Source organism: Equus quagga, chromosome 21 (assembly GCF_021613505.1).
Source record: "Equus quagga isolate Etosha38 chromosome 21, UCLA_HA_Equagga_1.0, whole genome shotgun sequence".
In the NCBI taxonomy this organism is placed as follows: domain Eukaryota; kingdom Metazoa; phylum Chordata; class Mammalia; order Perissodactyla; family Equidae; genus Equus; species Equus quagga.
Window position 1 is genome coordinate 40,362,795 of NC_060287.1, and position 23,003 is coordinate 40,385,797.

A 23,003-nucleotide genomic window follows, 5' to 3' on the forward strand; every position below is an offset into this window, starting at 1 on the left:
GCAGCCCTTCCTGCTTTAGAGCAAGGTCACACAGCATGGCCAAGGTCACACAGTATGTCCAGGGTCACACGGTGTGGCCTAGGCTGCAGAGTTGAAGCTCCCACCCACTCTGCTGAACCTGTCCCTTCATCACTTTGTGTGTCTTGAGTGGGGGCACTCTGAGATCATATCCCACTGGCCAGGCCACAGGCTGGGCCAGAGTGGGCCATGGCCTCCAGAACTCCCAGCAGGGACAGGCTGCTCTGGCCCCCCACCCTCTTCTTCTCACTGGTGGTATCACTCACTTGGGGACTTCTGACTTGCTCACCTGAGCCAGGCCCTGGGGCCTCTGCTCCCAGGGAAGACTGCCACCCTCTCAGAGGACAAGGGAAGGCCCAACTGCCTCTGACCAAGGGCTTTGGTTGACTTCGTCAAAATCTGGCAGACTTCTGGCACTTGAGAATATCATTCACCCTGAGAAAGAATCCTATACTTTTGGCCACGAATAATCAAAGGAAATTATAGCAAACCTCACTAGGACTGTGGAATATTTCATTTAGACTCTAAACTTTTTGAAAAATGGCTCCTTTTTATTGATAGTGAAATTGGATGTTTCTAACTTTCCCGTAATGATGTCTACTCAACGTCACCACAGGCCAAGCACAATCTTCGAGGCACTGGCATAAAGCTCCCACAGTGGAGCTGCGCACAAGCTCGGCTTTTTCCTGAGGATTGATGAGGGAAAGAGAGATTTTCTCTCAATGGCCGACACCAGGCTGACACACACGTGGAGCGACAGCCCCCGGGGCCATGCAGGCACAGTCTCATCTTCAGTTCTTACCCCATCCAGAGACAGAAACTCTGCACCACCAGGGAGCCCACTGCATCTGGTGGGGTGATCGGCACCCAGGCTGGGCGTATTTAGGGCAGTGGTTCCGAGGAGGAGGGGGCCTCTCTGCAGGTGGCCCTCCTGCCCTGGGGCATCCCCCCACCCCTCCTGGCACCGCTGCACCTGGGAGGCTGGGGCCAGTGGGTGGTGCAGCCGGGGGTGGGCTCAGGATCAGGCCTCCCCCATCGTCACATCTGTCACGCTGCGAAGCTGCTCTAATGCTGTCTCTCCCTCTCCTATCCCTTTTCCTAGTCCCCACCGAAAGGTGCCACCATTCCCTACCGCCCAAAGCCCGCCTCCACCCCTGTCATTTTTGCAGGTGGTCAGGTAAGAGCCGACCCGCTCGCGGCCTCCACTGCCAACCTCAGCCTTTTACTGCAGCCCCCGCCGCTGCCCGTTAGTGCACTCAGGTTTTCTCCCTCCTCACGTGCACGTCTCCCCCCCACCGTACTGGACACAGAGCTCTCCTGGCCCACTGCTAGGCACTGGGGTGGACATCAGGGCCATGAGAGTGGCTGGGCAGTGTCTGGCAGAAAGAAAGGGCCAAGGCAGGTGTCCTGTGGAGTCTGGATGCAGAAACGTCTTCTCCCTGAACTGGCACAGGAGGACCCTGGTTCCATGCCTACACCCAGGTCTGCCTGGGTGACGCCTGCCAAGTCTAGTTCTCCAGCGTTTTTAAGAAGCTGAGTTAGAAGAGCCAGGAACATTACAGGTGGCCTTAAGACTGTTAAGAACTAGGGTCCCATTTTCCCCTGAAATACATGTTCCCTTCTTCCCACAAATTAGCTTATCCTGGGAGCACGTGAGAGAAGAGCCATGCCACCAAGGAAGGGAAAGATGCCCAGTGGATGAGAGCCTTCCCAGTTACAGCAATGGCGAAGGGCCCGGCAGTCTGGGAACAACCACTTTACATACCTGTTGTTTTGTCTGGTACCACTGACCTCCTTTCTCTCCTACAAGGAAGGGGCGTCAAAGGCCAGAGGTTACAAAGAAATTTTTGTCTGAGGCCAGTGGTCCCACTAGTAGGGCCTAGAGAGCCACCTAGAGGGAGCTGTGCCTGTTTCCTCCCAAGTGCCCACTCCTGCCTTCCGGTACCTGCCCAGAGGCATCCGTGGCAGGAGCTCGTTTTGTCCCACTCACCAGGGTCACATAGCTGCGTGGTAGATGGACTTTGAAAATGCCTGGCCAGTGGTGCCTGGAGGAGCTCTGCGTCCAGACGGCAGTGACGTGTCTCTTTGCTCAAGGGAGAGTTAAGACAGACTTCCCAGAGGTGACCCAGGTCACAGGAGAATGGCCGTGAGATTTTACTTTATCATTAAAAAAGAAAGAAAAGAGAGAAATAAAAATTTTCTCCATGTTTTTCTTTGTAAAGGAATCTTATCAGATCTTGGCATGGATTCACACGTTAGGTGAAGGGCAGAGGTCTGTGTTTCCATGTCTTTAGCAGCGTTTGTGGTGCTTCCCATAGTAAGGGACACAGCGACTCCCATGTGGCATGCGTGGTTCAGTCTCCCAAGGGCCCTGCCCTTTGCCATTAGCTGTCACATCCATACATCATTCTACAGCAGCCCGGGATGTGCACATGTCCCCATTTGACAGGTCGGAAAGTGAAGCCCAGAGGCAGGGACCTGAGAACCTGCAGCTATGCCCCCTCCTCACCGACCTCTGGGAGCCTGGGGGCCCAGAGACACACAGCAGGCCTTCTTCAGAACTGTTTTCTCTCCCCTCAAAGTTGTGGTCAGCTAGCAGGTTAGTTACCTATGTGGTCTTGACCCTAACCTGTGAACAAACCGTGGTGGTACTGCATGGCAAAGTATGGGACTTTTTTCAAAAGGGAGGCACGTTAACACAAATGGGGGGCCTCAGATGCCACATGGGTGAGCCCACCCCCCACTATCCAGGTCACCTTCCTGTCTCTAAAGCAAGGGCACTAGGCTGACCTCTCAGGGCAGCAAGGTCACTGCCATCATAGGCACCTGGCCCAAGGCTATCGCCAGGATATTAGCATCTTAACCTGGCCCCTGTGCCTTTGGGACAGTCTGTTCTGGCCAGTGGTTAGTCTTGGTAATCTATGAGGGGACAAAGTCACATGAGAGTCACCACTGCACTGCAGGTAACCAGGCATGGGAGCCACAGTACAAACTGAAATAAGGGTGTGAATGAGACCTAATGCAGCAAGGGGTCCCCACCAGAATCAGTCCCCACACCACCACATGCAGGACACACTACAAAGCCTAGACTGTAGAGAGATGTGGCCCAAGAATCTCCCCCGACTCACCTCTGTGAAGAGGACCATCACTGTGAGTGCTCTGCCTGTGCTGGTAACACACCCCTGGAGGTCACAGGGGCCTGGTGGGTGTCCTCACTGCCGAGTAGCAGTTCCTACATTTCAAGCAGGTCACAGATGATGAAGGTTTCATCCAGACAAAACCTTTTATCTGTCTGTCTACACTCTACCTCCACCCAGAGAGGATGGTCAGCTGCTCACACAGTTCAAATAGAACTAGAAATCACAACTGCCTAAGTGAATAAAAGATGTCAGAAACATAAAATCAGGGTAAAGAGTTGTCCTGTCAGAAAGTACATGCAGTTCCACTCAGACAGCCAGAGGCCCGACCTGGCGCAGACCTGCCTGGCTCTCGGGGCAGCATGTGTCCCAGGGTCTCTTACATTTGGTGACACATTGGAGCACGTGCCTCGTGGCAGCTCCACAAAACCTGAAGATGAGGTCTTGATGCAGTTCCTGTGGACCCCATAACAAATTACAGGGCAGTGTGACCCACTTCTTTTTCACTAGGACACTTGCTCTGTCTGGTAAGATTCCTTTACGTTCTCGTGAAATGCCAGCAGGCTGGGGGCCTCACCTCCAGTGATCTCTGCCCAATGGCTGGTTGGCTTTAACTCCTAGTTTGGGTTGTTTATGATGAAAACTCTAAGCAGATTCAAAACCTGCAGTTTGGCAGAAGCTTGGAAACCACCCTCGGTTTGGGGTCCACAGAGGTTACACGTGGACTGGCCTGAGGTTTCCCTCTCAGGTGCACGACGACCCCTGAGTATGGACACGGGTGGATACCACGTGTCCACTTAGGACATGGCATGGGAGCCCCACGTGGTCAGGTGCTGGAAGCCATCTCCTTCCACTCCTGTGCCACCCATACCTGCAGGCCCACGTGTGACTGGCCCAGGGCTGGTGTGACATGGTCCACATCACTGAGGCCTGATAGGAAGTCTTTGGTCTTTACTCTCCCTTGACTCCGTTTGGTTTGTTTGTTTTTTGGCCATGAGTTTCTGGGAGCATCTTAGCTGATGGACCATTGAGGCGAGTGGGGGTGGGTGCCGTGAGTTTGACAGGCGGTGGGAGAGGCTGCACAGTCCCACCCACTGTGGCTGGTCTGAGTCACTGTCTTGAAGGCAAGTGAAACCATGAAACAAAGTGCGGCCTTGGGAACCCACTCTGGCCTCTCCAGGCTGTGGTTTGAGCGTGCTGCCCTCAAGTCAGAGCAGCCACCTGGACCTCTGAGGCTGGAAGACAGATTGGTCAATCCTGTGATTGATTTTGGTGCATTTCTTACTTAATCTGGCCTTTGCAAAATTGGTTTTAGGTCACCTTTAAAGGTTTCTTTTTTTTGTTTGGTCTTCTTGGGGTAAATATTTCCTAAAAGTGTTTACTCTGCTGGCTGATTAAATTTTCAAAAGGTTAATAATCAGAGAATCCATAAAAGATGTCAGCTCATTCTTAGATACGTTCTTTTAAGAAACCAAGGGAGTGAGAGTGGCAGCATTCAAAGCTGAGCTGCTGTCCTCCCTCCCCGCTGGCTCGGCCAGTCTCGGCTCCCGGGCTCATGTGTCTGGTTGTGGCTCAGGCCACTGCAGGGCACTGGCGAGGCTTGACACCAGGACTACCCCAGTCTGCACCACCTGGTGCCCTGGGAGGATTCCCCTTTTCTCCTCCGCGACTGGGGACAGGCAGGGACATGCTTGCCCAGGGAAAGCTTTAACCAGAGGGCCTGTGGCCCGTTCACGTGAAAGTCCCAGCCACCAGAAAGCCCTCTTCTACAGGGGAGGGCCGCAGGGGTGACAAGCGCAGCCAGCCTCTTCTCCAGCTGATGGTGTCTCTCTCTTCCTAGGCCTACACGATCCAGGGCCAGTACGCCATCCCCCACCCAGAGGTGAGTTTTCACTCTGTCTCCCTGTCTCCTTCTCTTCTCGTTACCATTCACCTACCTGCATGCTGCTGTTAATTGCTACTAATATTAATATTACACAATAATATTAATACCATTCTCTCAATGTTCCTGACCTGTGTCGTATCCATATGACCTTGAATAACCTTTAACCTCTTAGCACTAATTCTACTCCTGTGGAGGACTTGGCCTGATGTCAAATTGTTCTGATTGTTGCCGCAGTCCGGGGTTTACCTCTGCACATGGGGCCTCCGGTGGCGAGGCAGGACTGCTCTGCCCGGTGCACACCCCAAGGCGGGGATAGAGCAGCGCCGCTGCTCAGCTGAGGAGTTAGGTGACATGCTGTCCAGCAGGTCTGAGAATGCTGGAAAGGGTGTTTGAACATCTGGAGAGGCTGCACTCTCCCCTTTCAGAGCCCGAGTTGAAACAGGGTCCGCATCTGTGTGAAAGCCAGCGGACAGGCCGTGGCTTCATTGTGGTGTTCATCAAACACCACACGGGGCGTCGAGGGTTCCTGCTCCATAATCAGGGCCTGCTCCGACATCTCCTAACACCTGGGTCCTGAAGTCTGCACCAGAAGAGATGGGGCGGGGCAAGAAGAGGGAGCAAACCCCAAGTCCATTTTGAGAAGGTTTTCTTCTCTAAACCATTTTGCATGTTTGCCCAGCTTGGCAGCCTTTCCCTCCTGGGAAAGCATTTCCTTCCAAGCATGCTCTCTGTGAGCTGAGAGGCCACCATTCCAGACAGGGAGGTGAGGCCAGGCTGACACACGATGCTCTGAGTCCTGCAAACCCTTACACTTTTGAATTGGGCAGGGGAAGAGACGGTCATCTGAGTAAGATAGAAGACAGGACCAGGAGGGTTTGTAAGAACTAACTGACACTAGATAAGTATCTGTATTGGGAAAATAGAGATTCAATTCACTATCGTTGCAGGAAAATTTCTCTTGAGTAGAAAAAATACCAAGGGTTTTTCCTTTTTTAAAAAAATCCTCAGTAAGCATCAGCACATATAGGCATCAAGTGATAGAGAAGCCTGATGAAGAAAGTCCTTCTCCAACCTCGTCACATCCCCAGAAGCCATTTTTCTTGGCTCCTGGTTTTAGACCTGCCGTGATGACTGCCATACACACAGCTACCTGTCCCCACTCGGCAAGCCATCTTCCTCCTGCCTGAGGCACGCTGTCTGGGCTCTCCTTATTACATGGAAGCATAGTTGCCACATGCAGGTGGTTGTGGACTGATGCCCAGTTCTGTCCATGGCTCACTCGAGTCCCTCTGCCTACCCCCCACTGCTGTAGTTGCCCACAGCCCCCAGAGGGCCATGGTCACTTCAGCCTCCCCTTGAGGGCATGTGTTGAAACCTGGCCTCTGCTAGTGGTTCCCCCACACTTGCTGTTATTGGGGATGCTCTTCATTCTTCTCTGAGTTTATTTTAATCAGATCTTGGGAGTGGTAGGAGTGGTGAAGATGTGAACACAATCAGCCTTCTTGAAAGAACCATCAGCAGCTGTAAAAAAAAATGTTATAATGTCTTATACTCCAAGGAAGTTGACAGCATTGCCCATGAAGCTGAAACAGTGGTGGAGGGCTATAAGACCCCAAGAACAGGCAGGAGCAGGCCCTATAGCTGAGGAAACTTTCTGATTCCAGATGGGTGATGCTAGTTGTCTTAGCTGTCAGCCGACTGTGGCTGAGGGGAGGCAGATGTTAGGACCTAGGAGAAGGGTGGCCCGTCCCCAAGTGCAGGAGTGCTGTGCAGAGTGAGCAAGCACGTGTGCGAGTGTAGGTGGGCCTGAGGTTGGGAGGTACTGCAATGGGCAGCTTCCATGGCTCCTAATGGAATGCCCTGACCCACTGGGTCAGGGGCCTCATTTCTTGGACGGCACAGTCTTCATTTAACATGGGCAGGGCGGTCTCATGCCTTTAGAAATGCATCTGTATGTGCAAAAGCAGATTCGAAAACCTGGGTGTTTGGCTTTTATAAAGCTCAAGAAATGAAAGGAAACACAGTGGTATGGCCCCACAGTGAAGGGCAGTTTACCCCAGAATTGAGAACAGATCTAAGATCGATGCTCAGACCTACCATCTCCGGCACGGCCTCTGAGCTGGCAGAAAAGTGTTTCTGGTCTGAAATTTCCACAGTCTGGGCATGTGTGCCTGTATGAGGGCGAGGGATTGATTGATTTTTCTATCAATGGTGGTTCTGCTCTTTCCATGTGATTCTCATCTCTCTTAAAAATGGATAGGTTCACAGATTTTTTTCTTCAGATTTGTCTAAATTAACTGTTATGTAATTGCCTCACTGCGTTTTGTAGAGTTTTGAAATACTTGGCTGCTTCTCATGAAATGGCTTTCTGTGCAGGACACTCTGCCCTCTAGAGCAGCAGCAGGTGGAGGTGAGCCCCTGTGATGACTGGGATAGTGGGAGCTGTGGCAGATGCTCTTCTTGCAGGCATGTAAAGTGGAAGACTTCGTCACTTAGAAAATCCCTTCAAAGTGAATGAAATAAAATCACAGTGACAGAAGTGATGATAGCCAGGAAGGCAGGTTTTATCTGCATTTAGTGTTCAGTCAGAAGTTTAAAAGCTTCAATTCTTACAGCCCAAATATAGTAAATACAGGAAATACTGCTTTATTTTATAACTGAATACACAATTTAAATATTTCACCCAGAGTGACTGACACATACACCATAGCCATCTTTTTACAGCTAATATCTTACTTGAATCAGATACAGACTATGAGAAAATATATTTCTTAGAGCTGAGTAATTCTTTATTTAGAACTAAAATATACGTATTTTTCTCGGAACCCAATTTTATTTATTTATTTATTAGTTTTTCTTGTCTCCTAAGCTAGAGCAGGTTTCTGAGTAAAAGTTGAGTTTTTTTTAAAGCTTGGCACCTGAGCTAACATCTGTTGCCAATCTTCTTCTTTTTTTCTTCTTCTTCTCCCCAAAGCCCCCCAGTATATAGTTGTATATTCTAGTTGTAGGTCCTTCTGGTTGTGCCATGTGGGCCGCCGCCTCAGTGTGGTTTGATGAGCAGTGTTAGGTCCATGCCCAGGATCCGAACTGAGAAAACCCTGGGCTGCCAAAGCAGAGTGCATGAACGTGACCACTCAGCCACAGGGCCAGCCCCCTGAACCCAGTTTTAAAGAATGCTTTCTTTAGAAAAGATTCTTTAGAAAGAATCATCAGGGCCCCCACCCTCGCCAGTTTCCCTCCAGGTTCTTGCCTGCCGCATGGATTGTTCTACCCGAATCCTTCTGGAAGCTTATCCCACTCTGGCATTCCAGAGAGGCACAGGGACTGCTTTGTGGCGGAGAGGACTTGCAGCTGAAATGGTCATCCTCAGTCATGATCTGAGTTCTCTAGTCAGCCGTGGAAGCTGCCTGCTTGCCTCCACATGTCCTGCCTGAGGGGTCAAGCGTAGTTTTGGATGCAAGAAAGGGAGACAGCAGGGACTCGGGTTGAGGGAGCAGATGCGGAGAGCTGCAAAGCCTGGAAAGACACAGAGCAGTGACTGTGTGACTCTGTCTCATCCAGCATTTCTGTCACTTATTATGGTAGTGTGATTACACCACGAAGAGATTTTCTTCTGGAAGAAATTAGTCAACTTCAAGCATACCCTCATGTTTCCACGTCACTCCCTGACTTAATGTCCCCCTCAGTTAAAGGGGATGTTGAAAGCAAGCAAAAACAGAAGATGTTAGAGTTGATGACAAAGGATTTAACATCTCTGCTTTCTTACCTGAGCCTGGCACTAACCATGTGAAGTAGCCCTCAGGACCATCATTCCAATTTCTCATACAAGGAGGTGGAAGCTTCCAGAGGTCACTTGCCCAGAGCCCAAGAGCCAATGAAGGATGGAGCTGGCCCACCCCTACATCACTGGATCCTGGCAGAGGACGTCAGGGAGCTGGGAGTTAGGTGGGCACCAGTATCTGCCAGGAAGCTTGTTCTTTAGGGAGCCCATAGTGGGGAGCTGTAGAGACGTGTGAGTCATAATAAAAGTAAAAGGAGTCAGCGGAAGGGTGCACACTTAGATCTATATTGACAGTGATTCCTGTTCTCTACTCCCAGGGGCTGTTGGGTTGGACAGTCCACTGAGGACACCTGAAGAGCGATTGTGCACCCCTGAAAACAGATGGTTACGGAGCACTTTCCCTCCCGCTTCCTGTGTCTCCCCCAGAACCCTGTTAGGGAGGTGGGCACTGAGGCTGCTCCTCACATTTCACAGTGAAAACAGTGAAGAGAGTAACCAGCACTGCACTCCATAGCCACCCAGCCCATGGGCTGCACCTCTGGCTGCGTTCCTTCCAAGATCCCATAACTCAAGTGGTGGAGGGGTGCCCATGAGCCCACCTGCTGCCAGAGCAGGGCTGCTACAGTCTTCTTTTCATAAAATAGGAGGTGCAGGTTAGTCTTTGCTGCTGGTTTGTGTTAAATCTTTCCTTTCTCTGTCCCTGGGTTAAGCATCCCTCCCAGCCTGCCCTTTCTCAGAGTCAGAATCTGCATTTCCCCAAGAGCCCTGGGTGACTTGTGTGCACATGAAAGTCTGAGAGACACGGATAGCAAGAACTGAGGATATATGCCATCAGAGCCTCAGGAAGAGACAATAGAATGCAGTGAGGGAAGATTCTAGGAGATAAACTCTGAAAAATTTTCAGATTTAATAAAAGGAACCAGTCCTCATATTCAGGAATCCCACAAATCCCAAATGATACACAAAAGTAAATACATCTTAGACATATCATAGTAAAGCCACATAACACCAAGACCAAGAGTAAATCTTCAGAGTAGTCAGAAAAAGAATATTACAAAGGAACAAGGGTAAGAAAATGAGTTCACCAGCAGCAGTGGAAGCCAGAGGATAGTTGCGTAATAAGAGAAAATCATTGTCAACCTAAAATTCTATCTCAAGAGGATCTTCCATAGACCTAAATACAAACATTTTCAGAGAAACAGCTGTGACCAACAGGCTTCTAATGGCTGCTGGTCAGGAGAAGGAAAGTGACCACAGAAGGAAGACTGGAGATGCAAGAAAGAATGGTGAGCAAAGAAACTACCACGTCCCCGCTTTACATAAGCACAAACCATGAAGAAAATATTGATGGTTGAGTACATTAAAATTTAAACATTTGGGTAAATGAAAACAAACATTGTCTGTAAAATCAATATCAATACTAATTTGTAGGATTCCATAACACAACTAAATGGACAAAAATAGCATACACAAGAGTAGGATGGGCTGAGGGGAATTAAAACATCCTGTAGGTCATTGTATCATTCAGAAGGAGGGTAAAGATACTGAATTTAGACTTTAAATGTATGTGTTAAAATTTCAAAGTGACCACTCAGAGAAGACTTATTATTTAAGTTCCATAAAGGTACAGAGGGGAAAACGGGTGAGGGGAAAAAATTGTTAATCAAAACAAAAGAAAGATAGGAATGAAAAGGAAAGAAGAAATCCTAGAAAATCAGGGCAATTAGAAGTACAAAATAAGATGGCAGAGGTCAGTCTATGTATATGGGTAATTGGGATCAAAGTAAAAGAACTTTTCCAGTTAACAAGGCTGTCAGACTTTTTTTTTTTTAAGTTAAACAAATAGATAAGCAAACAAAAACAGAAAAAAATCTAGCAGGTTTTTTTTCCCATGAGACAACACCTAAAGAATAAGGACCCAGAAAAATTGAAAGAATAGGAAAAAACTGTCCTAGGAAAATAATAACCAAAAGAAACCTTATAGGCCAATTTAATATCAATGGGGGAAAAAAACAAACTTTAAGGCAAATTCTTTACTTAGTCATTACATATTGATACAGATTCAGTTTACTAGAGGATACAAGTTTAAAATTTGTATGCGCCTAAAACTTACCTTCAAATATATATAAATAAAAAATTAACAAACCATAAAGAGAATTTGACAGACATTGTAGTGGAACCTTAACATACCTCTCTTTCAGTTAAGGCCAAGGAGACAAGAATAAAGAAAATATTAACAGTATAATCAGTGAGCTGATATAATTGACATGTGTTGAACACTACACCCATTACAGCTATAGAATTCATGGTAACATTTACAAAACTTGATCATATACTAGACCATAAAGAAGACTCACCATCTTTCAAAAATTGGAATCGTATAGACTATACTCTCTTACCACAAAGCAATTAAGTTGAAATCAATAATTAAAAGGTGATTTTTTTTTTTTTGAGGAAGATTAGCCCTGAGCTAACATCTGCTGCCAATCCTCCTCTTTTTGCTGAGGAAGACTGGCCCTGAGCTAACATCCTTGCCCATCTTCCTCTACTTTATATGTGGGATGCCTACCCCAGCATGGCTTGCCAAGCAGTGCCATGTCTGCACCTGGAATCCAGCGATCCCTGGGCCCCCAAAGCGGAATGTGTGCACTTAACTGCTGTGCCACAGGGCCAGCCCCAAAAGGTGATTTTTTTAAAAACTTGTCTTTATTGAAAGTTAAAGAAGACCAAAAGACCAAGATAAATGGAGAGACATACCATGTTCATGGATGGGAACACTATATATCTAAATTGTGCCTCCCAAATTGAGGTACAAATGCAGTACAATTTCAATCAAAATACCAACTGGGATTTTTGATATTTTGATGTTTTCATATTTATATGGAAGAGCAAAGGCCAAGAATCATCAAGATATTCATGAAGAGAACATATTATAGGGAGATTTGTCCTAGCAGATGCAAAGACTTATGACAGGCTATATTAATTGAAACTGTGGTTTAGGTGCATGGAGAGACAACAGACCAGTGGATCAGATCAGAGAGCCCAGGATCTGACCCACATGGATAAGGAAACCAGGTCTATGCCAGAGCTGCCAATGCAGATCATAGGGGAGAGAATGTTTACATACTCTCAAAGAGCATGTTTCACACGTGATTGAAATAGTCACAATAGATTTTTACCATAGTCACAAGACTGCTCTGCCGGTACAGCGATTATTGGACACAGCAGGTAGTAGGTCTGCTGTCTCATTGGACACAGCAGGGTGGCAGGTCTGCTGTCTCAAGCTGGGTGGTCACAGGTGAGCACAGTAAGCAATCTCTAGCCTAGCGAGAGATGCTTATCCTTAAGGAAATGCCAATGTAGGAGAAGTTGCATCTTTATCTTAAGGCCATTTGTTCTTGTCTTTGGGACACAGCAAATGCTTAAGGCAGATATACGATGCATGCTCAATGGCCACAGCAGGCCCTTTTGGAAAAACAAGGTCAGGCCGATTAGGTTTACACCAAATGGCTTCCTCATATCCTCCAGTATATCCTATTGCTTGCCATTTGTTTGTCAGCAGCATAAACAAAAACCACTCCTTATGCATCAAGAACTTCAACACAAGAGAAGAAAGCTTAGCACTTTCAGAAGACAATATAGAATATCTCTGTTCTCAGGTCGGAGAAGGATTTCTTAAACAAAACATAAGCACAAACCATAAAGAAAATATTGATGAATTTGACTATGTTGAGGAGGAACAAATTTTTCCTTCCTGCTTCAAAGGTTCTTCTGGTTGATCTAATAATCGAATTGACTTAAGACAAGTAAACAGGAAAAAAATCAAAAGTTTAATAACCTGGATACCTCCTGTATACATGGGAGAGACCCAGAAAAACTGAGTAACTGCCTGAAATGGTTGAACCCCCAAGCTTAAGTACCATTGTCAGCTAAAGACAAGGAAGTGTTGGGTGTGGGAAGTCAGTTATGGGTAAGGTTGTTAGGCAGGTTTAAGGCTTTGCCTTCTCCACTGATGAGAGTTTCTAGAGATAAGGTCATCCCCCTCCTCCTGGTACCACAGGGAGACACCCTTACAAATGTAAACATCTCTTACAAAGGGTAACTTCTCCTCAGTTGCAGAGCTTCTCCCATGCCTGCTGTTTCTTAAAAACAACCAGCTTAAAATAATCCTTACGCCAAACAGACATATTTTAGGGTGACAAATTATGCTCCCCTACAACTGCATTAAAATTTTAAAATTCTCTTTCTCTAAAGACACCATAAGGAGAGTGGGTAAAAGATCTTTTCACCACATACAACTGAAATAGGATTAGTGTCTGAAATATGTAAGGAGTTTTTGTGAATCAGGAAAAATCATCCCAATAAAAAAATGGGCAAAATACATAAACAAGAATTTCACAGAAGAAACATGAACGCAGATTAAACTACCGTGGTGGTCTGTTTCTTGACCAGGAATAGCTGCACGGTATGTTCGTTCTGTGGTAACTCACTGAGTTGTATACTTACAGATGCCTATGATTTTAGGGTCTGTGTTTAGTATTTGTCTATGTGTTTATATTACTACGCAGGGTTAAATGGAAAAGGTGAGTCACAGACAAATATCTATGATATGGCACCCTGCTCCCTCCCTCTCCTTCCCTCCCCACTCCTTCCTTCTCTCCCTCCCCCTTTCTTCCCTCCTCCCTGCCTACCTTTCTTCCTTCTCTTGGTTCCCTCCCCTCCCAGTGATTTGGAGGCACGTTGAGAACCAAAAGTATAATTTTTTTATGGCAGAAATATCTCAAAAAGCAGGAACGCCCCTTCACACTTAGTCATGCTCTGGCCTTTAAAAGATTTTGGAATTAAATCCCAAAGAGATGAAGTGGCTTGACTAATTAAGGGCAGAGCCAAGAGGAGAAAGATGCCAGCTGACCTCTGTCCTTCCACCCACCCACCCACCGGACAGATGTTTGTCCAGGCACCACTGTGTGCCAATTCAGTCCTTCCCCAAGACATCACTTTACGTTCGTGGGTGTGTGAGTGGAGGGGGGTTTTGCTGGTGTGGCCATAGTTTCACAGAAGAGCAGCAAACTCACTGCAGTAGGAGAGGTTAGAGTCGGGGTTGTTCAATTTCGCAGTGTCAGACTTTCTGGTGGGAGCAGAGCCAACCTCGTGGATTACTTGGATATGCCTGTAAGATGCGCCGTTGGTGGGCTCTGGAGCACACCCCGCCAGATGCACCTCACCTGTGTAACTGAGGGAGGCGCTGGAGAGACCAGGGGAGCATCTGAAATCATGGAGCCTGTGCACAGCAGGTGGGAAAGCCCCTGGTAGTTTATGACGATTGCTCACCCCAGCTAACGTGAACAGCACTTCACAGCCTGCCCTTCACTCACACAAATTCCCCCATTTTGCCGATTAGGGAAGGGAGGCCCAAAGAGACCACACGTACCTATCTCTACAAGGCCAGTCAGTGTTGGAGCCAACCCAGGGCAGTTCTTCTGCCTCTAGAGCAGGGGATACTCTGCTCTCCCTGCCGTCCTTGCAGCTGTGCCTTCCCAGGGACAGATTTGAGAGGGCCCTGCCCTCGAGGGTAGCATGGCAGCCTGGCTGACAGACCATGAGCAGGTGACAGGCATCCATCCCACTGGGGGTGAAAAAGCAGACCAGGAGCAGAGAGCACCTACTCAGGACTCCTTAGGCCCTGCAGGCACCAGCAGACCTCACTGCATGTGGGGCCGTCCCCTGAGGCTCACCTCTGGCCCCCATCCCCTGGGTGAAGGGCTGGAACCCCCAGGGGGCCGGTCATGCAGCAGGCTGCTCTCTCTGTGTGAGTGTTTGCATCGAAATTCAAGTGATGGTCAGAGGATATAGCACAGTCCCTCATGACCGGACAGCCCTGAGCTGGACTTTGGACAGCCTTTGCGCTTCAACTTTACATTTATTGTCTCTGAAAACAAGGTTTCTTCCTCCATCCTAGGAAGTTGTAGTTCTCACCCTTGTGAAGAAACCTAGTTCAAACTCTCTGATGTAGGGCGGTTCAGAGCACAGCCCTCTGTCAGATGTCCCCCCTGACTTGGTGGAACTTGTTGTGCATGGGGCCCAAGGCTCCCTCAGCTCCTGGTCCTGTCAAGTGGGAGATGGGGTTTGCTTGATCAAGCATGTAAGTTTCAGTCCCCAGAAGGCCTCAGCCTTGCCGTGTCTCTCCATACTCATCCGTCATGCCCCAGGGCGCCTGTGGGTACTTGCCATCTTTCTACAAGGCACTTACATATCCCTGGAAAGAGGAGGCTTTGCTAGGATGCCAAGCCCTCAGCAAGGTCTCCAACCCCTGCAGGCCCCTTACCTGCAGGCATCCTGCCCAGGCCCAGTGGGTGCACTCTGAGTCTTGCCAGTTACCCCCATTCCCGTGTTTCCGGGGCCAGCTCTTCTAACACCTTTCTTGGAGACTTCAATGCATATCCGCTCAAGTCACACACACACCGTGCCCAGTGATATTAGGTCATGGGGCAGATGTGCTGCGCAACAGATATGCCATCAGCCCCCTAGCCCCTGCCTCCTCAGGGACACTTAGAGCTTAATTTGACTCCAGGTCACCACGTCTCCTAGCCTGCACTCCTTGGGACCCCTGGCCACTACAGCTGCACCTGGAGTGGCCTCTGGGATACAGCTGGTTCTCCCCCGAGCAGGCCCACCCCATGCTGCAGGTCAGGGAGCACCCCAGAAGACGGGAGAGGCCTGGGATGGGGGAGAGGGCTGCTTTTAAATTGCAGTCACCATTTCCAAGGGTGTGGGGAGGAAACCAGACACCTCTGAGGTGAAGATGCTACAGGATCAGCCAGGAAAGATAGACGTGTGGGAGCTGTGCTGCAGCAACTACTCACCCTGCATCCCAGCAACTCACACAGCAAAGATTCTACCTTGAAGCTATGACCAATCAGGAGGCCGCAGGCTGGTCATGGCTTGGCTCTGGGCTGCAACTGGGATCCACACACGCTGAGACCCCGTCTGTGGAAGCAGGAAGAGACCAGACTGACTGGCTGCTTGACTACAAGCCCCTGTCCCCACAGCTGCACCCGCAGGGCACATGGACAGGGGCAGGGATCTCTCAGGGAGGGGCTGTCTGGGGGGCAGCCATGATCTTCTCTGTACTGAGAAGGGGCGTTTGGCGTTTATTGTAGCGTTGAGCTAACTTGTTAGGAGCATGTACCCAGCTCCTAGGAGGCCAGCAGCAAACCTACTCGTCAGTCAACCGAGGGCTCATCTGTGAAGGCGCTGGGATGTTGGAAATCTGCATGCTTGTGCCTCTGGCACAGTTGCTGCCTCCCCAACGCAATTTTGTGGAGCCAAGGAAGCCCAGATTCTGCATGATGGGGCAAAGTTGGGTGCCTGGTCAGATCCTTGTGTTACCAGGGGACACCAGCCCTGTGCCCAGAGTGACCCCACCCGCTGGCGTCCAGGATCTCCATGGTGGTGCCTGTCCTCACTCCAGACAAGAGTCCAGGGCCAGCTCTGGAAGCCTATGCTGGGCCACATTCAACTGGTCTTTCTGTTGGGAGAAGGTTGGGAGTTGAGTGTATTTCCCTCTGCTGTGACGGGGCCCTGTGGGAACGCCATGCCTAAGGACAAGGACGTCTGCAGAGGCTGAGAAGATTCCCAGCATTCAGCTTGCCACCTTCAGCTCCCCTGTGTGGCCAAGTCTGGCCACAGCTACCTTTATCTTCTGTTATTTTTAGTGTTTATTTAAGAAGTGAGGCTCAGATAAAATAACTAAAGAATCTGCGTTTCAAAGCCCTCCCACCATAGTCTAGTGGCTGGGGATGGGAGACAACAGGACAAGGAGCAGCCTGCTCCCACATGGTGGTGCAGGCACAAGGTGGCTCCAAACGAGCCCTTTGCACCCTCCAGGTGGCTCTCACACTCGCCCTCCGTGGAACCTTCCAGCCCTACATTGTGTAATCCTGGAAGTCACAGGAGGCAGGCCTGTGTGCCCCATGGGTGACCCCCTCCAAGTCACCTCTGCAGTGAAGTGATGCCTTGCAGGGAAGGCAGAGCTGGCCATGGGAGTGATCCAGGCTGAGCACAGGGCTGGGGCCCCACGAGGTTTGCAGAAGGGAGCATCGCATGGGCTTCCCACAGATGGCTCGTGAGTTCTGAGTGGCAGTGTGGCTCTGAAGCTCTTTCAGGCCCGGCTGGTTCTGCTTTGTGGCTCTCAGACCCTCCCTGTGGAGGCCGGGGGGCACAGTGGCCTCCATACGCCTTCCTGCCCTTCTGCATTGGTCTGAGGCTTGCTCATCTGGCCAGGCCCGTGAGAGGGGAAGGCTGCCTGGTTCAGGCTGGAGCTGCCAGGGAGCTGAGGAGAGGAACGGCACTCAGAGCACTTGCCGACAACGGCCCATTTGTTTTCCAGGCCAAGTCCTTGAGTTCTGCTGCGTCTGCCATGTGTCCGCATGGCCCCTCTTTATATCTATTTGTACAAAGTTCTGTTACTGCCTTTTTGATTTGGTGTGACTTGTACTCGATGACAATAACCTTCTTAGCTCTCATGTCCCTCCTACCCCCAGCAGTTGACCAAGCTCCACCAGTTGGCCATGCAGCAAACCCCCTTTCCTCCCCTCGGACAGACCAACCCCGCTTTCCCCGGTACGTACCCAGCTGCCCTTTCTGACCTCCTCTCTTCTCACCTGGGGACTTTCTCTTTGTGAACTGTCTTTATTCAGGGCAGTGAGCAGAACAGGTACGGTTCTAGTTGTAACTGCCAAGGATGCAGCGTTCACACACAACAGTGTGCACACTGCCGAGGGCCGGACAGGGAGGCCTCTCTGTATCTCCTGTGGTGGGTTAGTCACCTCACAGCTGGCAGTCTTGTGATGAGATGTCTGCCCCTTTGGTCCATGCCTGCTCTCTGCTGGGGGGATCCTTCCTGCTGGACACATCCATTCAGCCAGCCCTGGAGCCTGTTCTGTCCAGGAGCAAGAGAGCAAGAGCTCAGACAAGCAGTCAGGGATGCCCTTCTGCAGGAGGCCTGTGCACATCCCAGGAGTGACACCCACCCAGGACGGCGCCCAGCCCTGCCCTTGGGAAGTTGGGATGAGCCAGTCCCCAGCCCAAGGCGCAGTCACTATCAGCACCTGCTTGGCACAGGGGCGGGGGTGGGCCTTCCCATGGCTATGTCTGGCCAGCGGGCGTTCGTCCCCGTAATGGCAGAGCATCGCCTCGGCGACCATGGCTGGTGAGAACCCACTGGGCTCCCTGGTCAGCTGCACACACCAGTCAGACTTTGAGCTTCCCTAGTTGAAGTGGTCTTGCTTATCTCCTTGAGGGCAAAAACCTTAAATCTGTTTCTTCTTTGCTCTCCAGGAGAAAAGCTGCCTTTACACTCCTCCGAAGAAGCTCAAAATCTGATGGGCCAGTCGTCAGGTAAAACAAAACCTCACTAAATGGAGGGTGAGCAGGCCAGGAAGCCGTGCAGCCGCCCTTACTCAGTTCCAGGTTCCCGACCTGGTGGGAGAAGGGGGCAACGGGGCCGCTCACGTCTGCCATGGGGTCGGCGAACGCCTCAGTGAAGGCATGGCCAGTGCCATCTGGGGCCAGTGCCCGTGTGGCTGGCACCAGGTCCGCACACGCAGTTCTCACCTTCTGCCTTGGTCACTGCTAGGAGCGTGTTGGTGGGCTGTGGGCTCTGACAATGCTCAGAGCATGGCTGCCCTGTCACCCGAAGGTCTCGAATGTGGCGGAGCCACTGTCAGTGTTGTTGTTGATCCTCCCAGTGGCCCAGGGTGTGGGGGCCTGCAGTGAAGGATTTACCATGATGTACGCTTTCCAGGATGTGTTGCATAGCAGCTGTGTGCACACTCACAGGAGAAGATAGCTCTGGGCTGCGTAGTCTACACCCTCTTCTGATTTGCATTAAAGAGCTCCTAGGAGATCGCAGGGTGGTGCGTGGATTTGTAGATCCCATTTCCCAGGGCATGGAGCAGTGGGTGCGGCTCACTGACATGTCATTTGGGAATGAAGCCGATGGAAGCGCGTGGCCTGGGTACAGCGGGTTCCCTGTGAGGGAGGCACCCCATCTCTCATCTCCACGTGGGCCTCTTGAAAACCTGGGTCAGAGCAGAAGAGCGAGTGTCCAGCTAAAGGGGAAATACAGGAGAGGAGCATTTCCAGTGGGTGTTAGTTATCACCCCCATTGATGTGGTCTGGGCTTCAGGGCGTCACTGAGGCTGGAGGAAGTCCTGAGACTTCCCCATAGGCTATGTCTGCCCCTCACCCCTCCCTTGGGACCGTGAGGGCCCAGCTGTGCACCACAGAGAATCGGAGGCATCTCTCCAGGCCCAGCCGTCAGCTCTGATGCTCCGCACACTCATGATGGGTTCCATCTTGGTGCAGTGTTTAATGAAGTCAGGGCAGAATTTAATGAATGAAAATTAGAGAAAATCATTTATAGAATGTTTTTGATTAAGGAAATGGATAGCAACCCTTACAAAGTTTATATCTAGGTGATAACACACGTCTATACAGCCCTCTGCAGTTTATAATGTGACTTCATATAATTACCCAGTGATGGTCTCCTGGAGATGGCCTGGGGACCCCAAGAGCTTGGCTTGCCCAGAGCACACTGCCACCACACCTACCCCTGCCCAGCCATCTACCTCCCCTGCTACGGCCCCTCCCAACACAGCCTTCAGTGCCTCAGGGATGTGGGACATGTATGCACATGGCCTTGTTAAGATGTCCTCGTTATGACCTCCCTCCTTGAGATCCCCATGGGACCCACAGTGCATGTGTGTGTGCACACACATGTCCCACCACAGCCAGTTAGGTAGGGTGGACAGTGACAAGAGGTGTTTGCTTGTTTGACATCATCCTGAAGGCAGATGTCGCCATTGCTTCCAGAGCAGGCTTGTGTTTTTGTTGGAGAAGCATTATTCACATCCCAGTGCATGGAACGTCATTGTCTCAGAGAGAGATACTCACTACTGGCTACGTGATTCTGAGTTACATGAATACGAGTTTTAAACAGATACGTTTTCCAATTATTAGTTTAATTTCAGTACCTTAAAAAGAACCCTGATACTTCCCTCCCCTCAATCAAAATAAACCAAGTTGAACAGATATGACTCGAGGCTTCATGTCCATCCCAAACCAGGCTGTTCAGGAGTTCGAGTCTGGGACTCAGGACCAAGGAAATCTCTTAAGTGACATTTTAATGTCATTGTTTATGGAATATGTGTAGATGGCCGAACAACCAAATAATTGTATTGAAAAGATCTTTGTTAAAAGAAGATAAAGGATAGAAACTCTAAGTTTAGATATGCAAAAGAAAAATAACAGACAATTTTGGATGAATTGGTTCATTCAGCACATACCAACTGAGCCCCTGTGCTCACTGGGCCCCAGAACAGCCCTGCCCTCATAGGGTCACTCTTGGCAGGGGGACCAGTGACCAAGGTGCATCTGGTTTTGGGGACACAAATGCTGTGGAGGAAGAGGGTTGTGAGCCGTGGGTGGATGGGGAGAGGAGATTTTGTATGGGCTCACCCGAGCCCAGGGATCGAGGAGAGCAGGGCAGAGGCTAGGGAGGCAGAGACAGTGCGGCTGAACACAGGACAAAGGAACCAGGTCGCCGTGAGGAAGTGGGAGCCTGTTGGGCTTTGAGCAGTCTGCATCTGACCTGCATTCTCTTGGGAGCCCTCTGGGCTGTATGGAGATTGGACAGAGGGGCAAGGGCAGGGGTGGACCAGCGAGGGAGAAGTGTGGGGTGGGAAGAGGGCTCAGGTTCCAGAATATTCAGAAGGTACAGGAGCTGGGTGTGTGATGGTTGGCTGTGGGTGGAGAGAAGGGGTGGAGCCCAGAGCTCCAGGGTCTGGACTAAGCTGCAGGACCCGAGACACCAGGACCATATCGGAGGGAAGAGCAGGGTCTCAGCTATGGTCTTTGGGTTGGAGATGCCTCAACAAAGAGGTGGAAGCACTGAGTACAAGGGAGCATGTCTGCCTTGCTGTTTGTCCCCGTCAGCGCCCCAGCACAGCACATTGTGCATTTTCTTGTCATTGCTTCCAAAGCAAGTGTAGATCCTGTCCTTGAACTCTTCAGAAGTTGTCTTTGATTTGGTAGGTCCTAAGCTGAGATTTGTAAAGATAAAAATTGGGGGCAGGGTGATAAATTATGCCAGTCTTCCTCTTCAACATAGGATACACGTATAGAAATGCACAGTCTACCAGTGGGCCCAGCAGTTTAGTTTTGAATCAGTGAAGTTATCAGGTCTCCCTGCTCCAAACTGGAAGAATTGCACAGTGGGCCTGGTCCACAGAGCTGGGCTGCTCAGGGGCTGTTGAGCAGAGCTGGGTCCAAAGGGAATGAGAGGCAGCTGATGCCACAGTGGGCAGGTGGTCCACAGAGGAGGCCGCACACTGTTTGGTCTGGGAGAGGGAAGAGCAGAGAGGGACCAAGCACAGAAGGAGAACGGGCAGCCGGGGTCCATATGACCAGCATGGCCCAGGCCCTAGGTGTGCCGAAGAGGCCCCCACGCACAGGCCATGCCCCAAGAGCCATTTAACACAGGTCTTCCCAGGGTGTTTATGAAGGGTGTCATGAGAGGTTGTACAAAATGGTGGAGGAGTGAGGTCATGATGTGCCCAAAATGAAAAAGTGAAATGCCACTCTGCTTGGCTTTCTTTGTTTTGAGAGAAGCTGGGACTCAGGAGTTGGGTTGCAGTTGGGGACTGAGAGCTCACAGGACCCTGGGCCTCCAGCTGCACTGACCCTCACCCTCGGGCCAGCCCCTGGCCCTGGTCTGCCTTCGTGGGCCAAGTGTGGGCCGGGCGCCAGGGTGCAACGTGAGCAGCCTTCTGCCAGCCTAACCGTGTCCCCTTGATGTACCTAGGTCTGGACGCCAGCCCCCCGGCCAGCACTCACGAGCTCACCATTCCCAATGATGTGAGTATGCCTGGAGCCATCACCCCCCCCCCACCTTACTGTGTGAACTCTCCCCTTCCCTCCCCACTTTACACAGTTTATTGCCCGTGAAAGGGATGTGATGTCACACCCCTAAGATACCAGACAAGAAAGGAGTCAATACCGGGCTTTAGGGTTTATTCAGAATTTAGATGCCAAAGCTGGCTGGGAAGGCTGAGGGCCTCCACTGACCCTGTGTGAAGGCACGGCCCTAGTTCAGGTTGAGCCCTGGAAGGACGAGAGGTGCAGGAATGCTCCAGAGTGGACTTGCCCCATGCACCCAGGGCCCCTGGAGGGTTTAGGATTCTCTGTGAGTCTGTTCCAACAGGATGTCAGGATATCGCAGGTTTGCCTGGATCCCTGTACGCAGCGCCCACTGTCTGTTCTTGCCTCAGGCTCAGCTGAGGGTGTGGCCTTATGAGCTCCCCTCCACACACTCAGTCCTCCCCAGTACCATCCAAGCATCCTGAATGCTTGGATTATCCTAAGAATGCTGACTCCAATCCCCAAACCAAGACACCAGGGCAGGTGTGGGCCACATGAACTGCAGGGGTCACTGCTGGAGCAGCATGGAGAGGCCACCATGTGGGGACACTGCCTTTCCAACTCACGTGTCTATTGGCCTTTTCCACCCTAGAACTGAGGCCTTCAGGAACCTTTAGTGCTTTGCCCTTGCTTCGGCAGGGTAGGAAATGCTAGCCCTGTCTCCTCCCTTCACATGGACTAACCCCAGGAAGCACAGACTTGTAACTTCAGGGGAGATGACCCATCCTGAGTGTGGAAGGACATGGGCATAGGGCAGGAGGAACAGAGGCAGAAGAGAGGTGAGGAGCACCCAGAGGAGAGGATCTTCCAGAGAGACCGTCTTCATTGGGCCCCTCATGCCTGCTGCAGGCTGGCTCCCACACAGGCCAGTGGTGCCTGTCCCAGGCCTCCTGCATAGGGCCCTTACATCCTCAGAGGGAGAAGGTCTCTGCTTCTAAAGGCTCCTGACACTGTCCTCACTCTGTGAATCATCCTTGAGCAGCATGGCTCTAGGCTTCACCCACGTTCTACCCTGTGGGTTTCCTCTTTTGTAGGCTTTTACCTAAATCACTGTTTTGCCAACACCAGGTCTCTTGCTGTTGGCCAACCCTTCGTTTTAAAGCTGAAATGAACCTAAAAGGCAAGAGGATGAAGCTCCTTTGGAGAGTTGATATGCCTGTCTTCTGTGGCCCCCTCCCAACACATTGCTGCCACCCCTCCT

The 23,003-nt window shown here is 50.5% G+C and overlaps 1 protein-coding gene across 1 annotated transcript in view; it reads left to right on the top strand.

Moving 5' to 3' along the window:
- The window catches only part of PCBP3 (poly(rC) binding protein 3), a 39,910-nt gene that overhangs the window by 14,108 nt on the left and 2,799 nt on the right, over positions 1-23,003 (top strand). Inside the window, exons 8-12 of the mRNA XM_046648261.1 lie at positions 1,121-1,195; positions 4,996-5,037; positions 17,365-17,443; positions 18,161-18,220; positions 21,687-21,739. Of these exons, the coding sequence (XP_046504217.1) occupies positions 1,121-1,195; positions 4,996-5,037; positions 17,365-17,443; positions 18,161-18,220; positions 21,687-21,739 (309 nt within the window). The remainder of the gene's footprint in view (positions 1-1,120; positions 1,196-4,995; positions 5,038-17,364; positions 17,444-18,160; positions 18,221-21,686; positions 21,740-23,003) is intronic.